Source organism: Mizuhopecten yessoensis, unplaced genomic scaffold (assembly GCF_002113885.1).
Source record: "Mizuhopecten yessoensis strain PY_sf001 unplaced genomic scaffold, ASM211388v2 scaffold9847, whole genome shotgun sequence".
Classification (NCBI taxonomy): domain Eukaryota; kingdom Metazoa; phylum Mollusca; class Bivalvia; order Pectinida; family Pectinidae; genus Mizuhopecten; species Mizuhopecten yessoensis.
Genome location: NW_018408252.1, coordinates 944,565 through 956,789, shown reverse-complemented (window position 1 = coordinate 956,789; position 12,225 = coordinate 944,565). Strand labels below are relative to the sequence as shown.

General features: G+C 38.4%; 1 protein-coding gene across 1 annotated transcript in view; it reads left to right on the top strand.

The window, feature by feature from the left end:
- LOC110458892 (sodium-dependent proline transporter-like) overlaps positions 1-12,225 on the top strand; it is a 32,924-nt gene that overhangs the window by 16,803 nt on the left and 3,896 nt on the right. The window contains exons 5-10 of the mRNA XM_021510857.1: positions 5,407-5,541; positions 5,840-5,943; positions 6,489-6,613; positions 9,256-9,368; positions 11,328-11,459; positions 11,894-11,993. Of these exons, the coding sequence (XP_021366532.1) occupies positions 5,407-5,541; positions 5,840-5,943; positions 6,489-6,613; positions 9,256-9,368; positions 11,328-11,459; positions 11,894-11,993 (709 nt within the window). The remainder of the gene's footprint in view (positions 1-5,406; positions 5,542-5,839; positions 5,944-6,488; positions 6,614-9,255; positions 9,369-11,327; positions 11,460-11,893; positions 11,994-12,225) is intronic.

Below are 12,225 nucleotides of genomic sequence, written 5' to 3'. Positions count from 1 at the left end.
GTAACCAACTCTATACACCTAACACAACACGGTAACCAACTATGCACACGTAACACAACCAAGTAACCAACTCTAAACACGTAGCACAACACAGTAACCAACTCTATACACTTAACACAACACGGGAACCAACTCTAAACACGTGACACAACACGGGAACCAACTTTACACACGTAGCACAACACAGTAACCAACTCTATACCCCTAACACAACACGGGAACCAACTATGCACACGTAACACAACCAAGTAACCAACCCTAAACACTTGACACAACACGGGAACCAACTCTTCACACGTAGCACAACACAGGAACCAACTCTATACACTTAACACAACACGGGAACCAACTCTAAACACGTGACACAACACGGGAACCAACTTTACACACGTAGCACAACACAGTATCCAACTCTAAACATGTGACACAACACAGGAACCAACCCTACACACGTAGCACAACACAGGAACCAACTCTATACACTTAACACAACACGGGAACCAACTCTAAACACGTGACACAACACGGGAACCAACTTTACACACGTAGCACAACACAGTAACCAACTCTAAACATGTGACACAACACAGGAACCAACTCTACACACGTAGCACAACACAGGAACCAACTCTACACACGTAGCACAACACAGTTACCAACTCTATACACGTAACACAACACAGGAACCAACTCTACACACGTAACACAACCAAGTAACCAACTCGATACACGTAACACAACATAGGAACAAACTCTACACACGTAACACAACACGGGAACCTACTCTACACACGTAACACAACCAAGTAACCAACTCTAAACACGTGACACAACCAAGTAACCAACTTTATACACGTAACACAACATAGGAACAAACTCTACACACGTAACACAACACGGTAACCAACTCTACACACGTAACACAACACGGGAAACAACTCTTCACACGTAACACAACATAGAAACACATTCTACACACGTACCACAACAAAGTAACCAACCCTAAACACTTGACACAACACGGAAACCAACTCTACACACGTAGCACAACACAGGAACCAACTCTACACACGTAACACACAACACGGTAACCAACTCTACACACGTAACACAACACGGGAAGGAACAAACTCTACACACGTAACACAACACGGGAACCAACTCTACACACGTAACACGGGAACCAACTCTACACACGTAACACAACACAGGAACCAACTCTACACACCTAACACAACCAAGTAACCAACTCTAAACACGTGACACAACCAAGTTACCAACTTTATACACGTAACACAACACGGGAACCAACTCTACACACGTAACACAACACGGTAACCAACTCTACACACGTAACACAACACGGGAAACAACTCTACACACGTAACACAACATAGAAACACATTCTACACACGTAGCACAACAAAGTAACAAACTCTACACACATTACACAACAAAGGAACAAAGTCTACTCAAATAACACAACATAGGAACAAACTCTACGTACTTAACACAGCAAAGGAACCTACTCTACACACACGACACAACACAGGCACCAACTCTACACACGTAGCACAACACAGTAACCAACTCTAAACACGTAACACAACATAAGAACAAACTCTAAACACGTGACACAGGAACCAACTCTACACTCGTAACACAGGAACCAACTCTATACACGTAACACGGGAACCAACTCTACACACGTAACGCGGGAACCAACTCTATACACGTAACACGGGACCCAACTCTATACACGTAACACGGGACCCAACTCTATACACGTAACACGGGAACCAACTGTATACACGTAACACGGGAACCAACTATATACACGTAACACGGGAACCAACTCAACACACGTAACACGGGAACCAACTCTGTACACGTAACACGGGAACCAACTCTAAACACGTAACACAACATAAGAACAAACTCTAAACACGTGACACGGGAACCAACTCTACACTCGTAACACGGGAACCAACTCTATATACGTAACACGGGAACCAACTCTACACGCGTAACACGGGAACCAACTCTACACACACTCTATACACGTAACACGGGAACCAACAGTACACACGTAACCCGGGAACCAACTCTACACACGTAACAGGGGAACCAACTCTATACACGTAACACGGGAACCAACCCTACACACGTAACACGGGAACCAACTGTATACACGTAACACGGGAACCAACTCTACCCACGTAACACGGGAACCAACTCTATACCCGTAACACGGGAACCAACTCTACACCCGTAACACGGGAACCAACTCTATACCCGTAACACGGGAACCAACTCTATACCCGTAACACGGGAACCAACTCTACACACACTCTATACACGTAACACGGGAACCAACTCAACACACGTAACACGGGAACCAACTCTAAACACGTAACACGGGAACCAACTCTATACACGTAACACGGGAACCAACTGTACACACGTAACACGGGAACCAACTCTATACACGTAGCACAACACAGGAACCAACTCTACACACGTAACACAACCAAGTAACAAACTCTACACACGTAACACAACACGGGAACCAACTCTACACACGTAGCACAACACAGGAACCAACTCTACACACGTAGCACAACACAGTAACCAACTCTATACACCTAACACAACACGGAAACCAACTATGCACACGTAACACAACCACGAAACCAACTCTAAACACGTAGCACAACACAGTAACCAACTCAAAACACCTAACACAACACGGTAACCAACTATGCACACGTAACACAACCAAGTAACCAACTCTAAACACGTAGCACAACACAGTAACCAACTCAATACACGTAACACAACACGGGAACCAACTCTACACACGTAATACAACCATGTAACCAACCCTAAACACTTGACACAACACGGGAACCAACTCTTCACACGTAGCACAACACAGGAACCAACTCTACACACGTAGCACAACACAGTAACCAACTCTATACACTTAACACAACACGGGAACCAACTCTAAACACATGACACAACACGGGAACCAACTTTACACACGTAGCACAACACAGTAACCAACTCTAAACATGTGACACAACACGGGAACCAACTCTACACACGTAACACAACACAGGAACCAACTCTACACACGTAGCACAACACAGTTACCAACTCTATACACGTAACACAACACAGGAACCAACTGTACACACGTAACACAACAAAGTAACAAACTCTACACACATTACACAACAAAGGAACAAACTCTACACAAATAACACAACATAGGAACAAACTCTACGTACTTAACACAGCAAAGGAACCTACTCTACACACACGACACAACACAGGAACCAACTCTACACACGTAGCACAACACAGTAACCAACTCTAAACACATAACACAACACGGGAACCAACTCTACACACGTAACACAACCAAGTAACAAACTCTACACACGTAACACAACACAGTAACCAACTCTAAACACATAACACAACACGGGAACCAACTCTACACACATAACACAACAAAGTAACCAACTCTAAACACGTGACACAGGAACCAACTCTACACACGTAACACAGGAATCAACTCTATACACGTAACACAGGAACCAACTCTACACACGTAACACAACACAACCAACTCTAAACACGTAACATAACCAAGTAACCAACTCTAAACACGTAACACAGGAACCAACTCTACACACGTAACACAACACAGGAACCAACTCTACACACGTAACACAACACAACCAACTCTACAAACGTAACATAACCAAGTAACCAACTCTAAACACGTAACCCAACACGGGAACCAACTTTACACACGTAACACAACCAAGTAACCAACTCTACACACGTAACACAACACAGGAACCAACTCTACACACCTAACACAACCAAGAAACCAACTATAGACACGTAGCACAACACAGGAACAAACTCTACGTACATAACACAACAAAGGAACCAGCTCTAAACACGTAACACGGGAACCAACTCTACACACGTAACACAACACAGGAACCAACTCTACACACGTAACACGGGAACCAACTCTACACACGTAATACGGGAACCAACTCTACACACGTAACACGGGAACCAACTCTACACACGTAACACTACACAGGAACCAACTCTACACACGTAACACGGGAACCAACTATATGCACGTAACACGGGAACCAACTCTACACACGTAACGCGGGAACCAACTCTATACACGTAACACGGGAACCAACTCTACACACGTAACACCGGAACCAACTCTATACACATAACACGGGAACCAACTCTACACACGTAACACGGGAACCAACTCTATACACGTAACACAACATCGAAAACAACTCTACACTAGTAACACTAGAGGAAAATGAATAATCAAAGGAACTTTTATTATGATAGCACTTTAAACAAGGAATATTAAGTTTCCATATTTATGTAAGTGATTACTTCAGAGTTTGTGATTATATACAATTTATTACTGTTGGTAAACTCTCTGATTTTGACTGTTACACATAAAGTAAGCTATATGTTGGATGATATAAGATGACACAAAGGTGTAAAATGTGTACGAGTTGTCATACAAATTCGATGTCGATTCGGCTACACTGTAAGCGTATGTACAATAGTTGTTATATATGTACCGAATCGACATCGATTGTGTGGACAACTCGTACACATTTTACACCTTTGTGTGCATACGCTTCACTGGTCATTTGTCTGATGAAGGTGACAGTGTACATACCGTACTAGTTATCGAAACGTCACATAGAAACTTTTAATGTTTGTGTAAAAAGAACTTCTAAATCCTTTATATATATGTTCCCGATGTAGAAACAATCATAAATACATACACAAGAATAAACATATCATAAATACATACACAAGAATAAACATATCATAAATACATACACAACAATAAACATATCATAAATACATACACAACAATAAACATATCATACATGCTTACACAACATAGGACCGTAAGTTATATTGTTAAATAACCAAAGAGTCATTGTAAATGCGTGTACCAAAGCGGAACCCGTTATAGATTCGTTCTTAGTATAAAGATTGGCATTTTAATCCCAATTTTGTTCAAGGTTGAAAAAAAATATTCCAACGTGGAAAACATCGGTTAGAATTGTTAGCCTTTGAGAATGACATGACAACTCAGAAAACGATCCATTTGGGTTTATTCGCAGACGTGTACAGACATTGCTTGCTAGGCTGCTGGGAGCCACCTTGTCCGAATCCCAGAACGAGACTCTACTATAGTCTATATCACATAAATACTTATAGCTATAGTGTGTATCCGAAATGTATAACTATAGACCAATAGGATTACAATAAAAAAAACTAAGCGTTCATTATGCCGTCTTTGTCTTTTTTGTCAATCAGGTGATGTACGTGATGGCGACGATCCCCTACGTGTTTCTCTTGATCCTTTTAATCCGGGGTCTCACCCTTCCTGGATCATTACAGGGACTGAAATATTACATGGTGCCAAGATGGGAAGAGCTCCTAAAATTTACCGTAAATCCTAATCTTTATCATATATTTATTTTGTCATAAACAAACTGGATATTTAGCCTTTTCTATATGTTCAGTCAATTATATTTTAAACTCAATGCTTGATTGTCATTGCTGGATTTCTGTTAAACTCGACTTGAAACGTTAATGTTATTTTCTTTTGCAAGAAACATTTTATCATGCTGATCAAAATTAATGCACTTTTGCTAAAATAACTCACTTTGTAACAAATATGACAGGTTACTTTTTGACAGCTGCCAATCACATATCTGGTAGTACACTTCCTTGTTTCATTTTGCAGGTTTGGGTGGATGCCGCGTCACAGACTATCTACTCTCTAAGTCTTTCTTCCAGTGCCCTCATTGCATTGGCCAGTCATAACAAGTTCCATAACAACATTTATAGGCAAGTCACAAAAATATCTATATCATAAATTCTCCGGCAGGTGAGTCATATTAGGTTTTACTGTTGAATTCATAACCCAGCAAGGTAATACAAGTGTAACAGAGGTCATTATTTTTTCAATGGCTCCGCTTGAAGTCGAACCCAGGACCTCTGGCTTACTAGTCGTACGCTCTACCGAATGAGCTAAAGAGAAATTCTGCTTAGCCGAGACGGTATTTTACCAGGGTGATATATGGTCTCGCATTTTCTTTAGGCTGGAGAGAGGGATGGGTGTAGCAGGACTGACTGTGTCCAGCGATTAGGCACTTCGGTTTGTTAGAGAGTCTGTCTAAAGTTGACAATTTTCTATTAAAGCACTCTACATAAAACTTAGCTTTTAAATTGGTAATATTGAATAAGGAAATTTCCACACTTATGGTGAAAACGTTAATTCCATTAGATGTGTATACATGCTAAGATGTGACGATGCTCCCAACATTTGACACGTTACCAGTTGATTAGCTTCACGTAACACTACAACATGTTCTATATATTCCTTTTTTCAGAGATGCGATAATAATTCCGATATTTGACGCCTTCACCAGTTGGTTCGCTGGCTGTGTGGTGTTTGTCACGTTAGGCTACATGGCACAGGAGGCGAACTTATCTATGGCAGATGTGGTAGACCAAGGTAAATATAGTCACATATATTGTTGTGTTGTGGCAACAGGGCTGATCTACATAACTATCCCATTACACATACATACATTACATCTAGCTTCGGTGAGGTGCATTGTCTAGGTTATTACCTGTGAGATATTTAAAAATATATAATTGGTGATAATACCCTCCTAATGTGGAACCGTGAGTGGATTCAATAGAGCTCCTTACATATAAATCATAATGATCTCAACACCACAAAGACGTGTTGTGTGATTTACTGTCTATATGTTTCAGCCTGCTGCTATGATATGGTCCTGATAATGGCCGCATAGCAGGCCGAAACATGTAGATAGTAAATCACACAAAACGTCTCTGTGGTGTTGAGATTCCTTTATTTCACCATTCTGTGATATATTTGTAACAAAATGATCGCTACAAACAAAAGATTCTAATTATCCAAAGCATTCATTATTATGAACAAACATAAAGTGTATTCCAATTTACCTATTTCTTAACTGTATAATCAGATGTATCTTTAAACTTCTTTTGAGTGTTTTCTTTGTTCAGTGCAGGAGGAAACGATGGAAATTGGCGCACGATAAATTTGACGTGTGTTCGTGTACATCCTTCATCAAATACTCTTTTAAACAATGCTTTAACTTCTTCTCGAGTGCAAATGTGATTGCATGGTCCTCTACACTTATGTTAAATACTTCCATCACCCCATGCACTTTTAATGGGATCTATGAACAAAATCGCAATCTGTTTGCATTACTAAAATCCATGTACAATTGCTTTTGAAAAAAGGCTATTTTTGATATAATTATCTTGCATATTGTTTTTTCGTGTGAAGTTGCTCACAAACATGACATTCCATTATTTGTTTCACATTTTTTCCAAACATGACATTCCATTATTTGTTTCACATTTTATTTATTCAAGTAACAGGATGACCAAGACATAACTCGAGTTCCGCCCTTTTTTTATTTAAGACTTAATCTTTCCTAGAACAAGAGAATTTTTTTTCTAGATGATTCGCTGCATATGCCAATTTTTGGATTTTTTTTCTCTAACCTCTTTTTCCTTTAGATATCAAAATACTGAAAGAACAGAATTGACAAAATGTTATTATAAAAAATTCTTGGGCTAGGGATATTATATTTTGTATAAATGAAAAGTGGCCAGAAAAGGAGGCAGAAATGTCATATAGGGACAGTGCACAATATGATTGAGCAAAGAGGTTCGCTTAATTTGCCAAACAGTCAAGCACACACACGAATAACCGGACACACGGTGATTCAAAGAGAGGCAGACCGGCCCTTGACTAAGTATGATAACCAGCAAAGGGAAATAGAGTGAGGAGGAAAAATACCAGTTTTAAGGACTTGTTGACCTCTGAACTAAATAAAAATACGAAATATAGAGTTCGATTTATATACGTTGAGTTTTCAAAATAATTATCCTTACTTGCCCATACAGCCTATTTCGGATCCCTTGCATCTGTATATTGAATGGCACAGTCTACATTTATCTAAAAAAAAGGGGAGAAAGGTAAAAAAAAAAAAAAAAGTGTAAACCAAATACCAATTAGGACCAAAAACTGAGTAAAAAAATAATCTAAAGTTATTAGAGACTTGATATACAGAAAGAATCAGACTAGGTCCATCGAACTAATAGACGCCTTCTGCTTCATCGACGATAGGTGACATCTAAACCACGGTCGGATCAATTCGTCACGGAATATTAAGAAGCGTCAGAAAAGTCATATATCTATATTACCAAGTTTTCAACCAAACTTCCTTAAAACTGATAGACTTTATAATCAGGACACCATGTTGTGTATTTAATTTCGGAATATAGATTCGACGATTTTGAAAGAGTTGTTGCTCGTCATACAGCATATTTCTTCTTTCCGATTTCTCCGTTTTCGACCAATCTAATAAAAACTTGATATATGAATTATAGTATTGCTTTTTTTGATGGGTTTAATATCCATTCGTATGTGAGTAGGGCGTATATGGAAAGTGAGAGTCTTGAATTCTTCTTAAGCCTGATATTGAAGGAGATAGAAAGTTTGCAGTGTTTATGGTGTCTGATGTGTCCGGAGATAGGAATTCCGGAGTGTATATGTAGTACATGTATGACGAATTAGGAGACGGAGAGCAGGCGGTGTTTTGGATTTTGGACGGGTCACGAGACGTGGAGTCTTGAGTGTATATAGAGTCTGGAGTCAGGTTATTGAGAGATTGGAGTGTAGAGTGTATTGGGAGTCTGACAGCTCGTTAGGTAGTTTTCCTCAAACCAAATACTAGATTTGTATTAATTTTGGCGGGATATATGCACGTCAATAAGGTAAATGTTAGAATTACGATGATAAGCTCGGTGAAGTTTTATGTTTTGACGATGAACTTCTCTATCTCTAGACAAAGAAAGAAAGAAAGAAAGAGGAAGGAGGGAGTGAAAGACAGATACTTTTGAAATGACGGTTTGATGAAAAAGGTGACGTCATTAAGATATTTCTAAAGTAACGGTACAAGCACACAAAGAGTTTCTACACACTAGCGATTGAGGAAGTATAAACGATACATGCTGGACATGGAATTCAGGTGTGTTCTTGACGTGTAACATGATGTTGATATTTTTCCAGTAATCACGTTTTGAATGTTTAAGGACCTGGAGTTGCGTTCATTGTGTACCCGGAGGCCTTGGCTACTCTCCAGGTACCTCAGCTCTGGTCGGCTCTCTTCTTCCTCATGCTGTTTACTGTGGGATTAGATTCACAGGTAGCGCAAGTAACATAATGATATTTCCTTGCCTTGTGTTCATTTTAAATAACCATTGAACTTACATAACTTTGTTTAATATAGTTATATGGTTCGAGGCCTTATTCCATAAATATTCAAACAGTAAATTGAAGTCAAATCGCTGAATTTTTATAAACTTCCAAACACTAGTAGGATATCATTTATTTCTGTTTTCAATTTAAATTACTCTGGAAACCATCTTCAATTTCTATGAACTAATGAAATCTGAATATTCACTCAATTTCTTGGAGTTTTCGCTTAGAATTTAGCATAGCAACCATTCAGCACACTCTTATAAAGCTTTGGACTTCTTCTACCATGATTAGCAGTGCCTACACATTCTTTAATAACAAATGTTCAAACGTGTTGAGAGTTTCTAACAGAGAAACTGTGTATAAACATTATAGATATGACTAATATTCAAATTTCTTTAACTAAGGCAAAGCTGAACTTATTACAATGGCAGCCATTTTTAAAATACTATGTTTATAATGCAATAATTTAATAGTTTCAGAAAGGTATTCAAAATTTAAGAAACAAGATTAGAAAGTTAAAACCACATATCATTATCGCAAAGACACATTTATTTGGGGAAATAACTCATTTTGAAACGCGTTTCCATTCCGTAATTTATCTTTAATTTCTTGTATTTCTTTTCTTTAAGATTAGGAAAAACTTTTCCCCGTAAACCATTATTTACCGGTAGCTTATGCGACATGCCCATTTCATCTTTATCATATTGATTTAAACTGACATGTTTATTGTCATTGATTTGTTACCCGCAGTTATATTAACATATGGGGCCGCGGTGCCAAGTGGTTAAGGCGTCTGACATTTTGCTTTCACTAGCCCTCCACAACTGGGTCACGGGTTCGAGACCTATGTGGGGTAGTCGCCAGGTACTGTCCGTAGGTCGGTGTTTTTTCTCCGGGAACTCCGGTTTTCCTCCACCACCAAAACCTGGCACGTCCTTAAATGACCATGTAGCTGTTAATAGGATGTAAAACACAAACAAACCAAACCAAACCAAACTATTGAATACTAAGTATTACTTTACCTTGATATCCTAACATTATAATACTCTTATAATGTTTTACTATTGTTGTTTAGACTTTCTTCGTTACATAACTTTATCGCCTCACCTGCTCTGACAATGATCTTAGGCACATAACTACCATTAAATAACAAGTTCCCGTCTTCTTCGAGATCATTATTTTTAACCTTTTTTATTTACATCTATAGAAAAAGTATACTCAAAAATAGTCCACCGTCAAGTCAAACGTTTGCTTAAATTAAACTTTAACGTAAAATTCCACTTTACAGTATATATAAATTTGGAATTAATTAATTACCTGCTCTGATTCGTTAATACTATGAAAATAATAGTTTTCGTGTTTTTTTGTAATTTCGTTGATTTCTTGGGTAATTTGATAAGATTTATGAATGTTTCTTATGTGTAATTAAGTACAAAACAGAGTAAAATCGCTGACATAATTAAATCGCTATATAACAATGCCACAGTGACCTTATTATCAACTATGCGCTATTTTTTCGGTAACTGATTATTATTATTATTTGCATAGTAAGTTTTACATAATGCATCAATATCATGAAGCACGTTTCAAAACATAACATATTGTTTTGTCGAAAAGACGCCATTAGTGATTTTTGCGATATTAGTGAACTTTTCCCCCTCATATCTCGGAAAGATCTCCAAGCTAACTTCAATTTCATATCGCGACAGAATAATCCAAGGTTTATACAAAAACAGTTATCGTTAAAAGCCACCAGAAGGCCCAAATTGGCACCCATCTTTTCAAAAAGTGGGGTCGTTTTCATTCCGACGTTTCAGGATTGAAGGCGAGTGATTCAGAAATTCCCTTTCAAATTTAATAGTTCATGACATGGTGTATGATTTAAACGAATTTGTGTTTACAGATTGTACACATACAACTGCTCTATACAGGACTGACGGACACTTGGCCGACAGTATTCGGCCGCCGTAGACTCGTGACTGTAGCAAGCATCATATTGTTGTCCGGGATATGTGGGATAATTTTCACCACACAAGTGAGTATCTTATGTTGTTAGGCATTGACTTTGATTAAGCTAATGAATACGTCATAATTTCTTGACTACTACATGTTTTTTTCTAATATAAAGAAAAGTTCTTTTTCCCCCAATTAAATTACATTATTTAACTTGTGAGAATGGTGATCAACTTGTTTCACAGAATAGATTCGGGCACAATGAATTTGATAACAAATTCATAACCCCGTATTATATATATATAACCAACAAAGAAATAAATGCAATGCCTTGGTACAACATAAATATAAACAGTTACTGGAGAGTTACTGCCCGTTTTAATCTTCTGATCATAGCTCTGATATGAAAATATACGATACCTTATTATATCTGGTTTTTTATGTATCGACATTGTGTAAAACGTTCCTAATTGTAATCTTGCTGAATTCCAAAATGTTTGTTTGTTTCTACTTAAGGGTGGTATGTACGTGGTACAGCTAACAGACTGGTACATTTCCAGCTTATCAATTATGGTGCTTGTAGGGATGGAGGTCACTGTGTTAGCCTGGATATACGGTAGGAATTAATAGTTCACCGAATCAAATAGATGAGTAGGGAGGGAAGGAATGATTTTTTTGTTTCTAATTTTAAGATTGTCGGAGACGTAATAAGTACTAACTAGCCCGAGTTTCCTCTGGCCCTGACACCAGAGTTTAGACATTCTGACGGATAGATGTCTGGTGTGTCAAATTGACTTATTTCCACTGTGGTCCCTAACATATAACATAAATACGATCATTTTACAAAT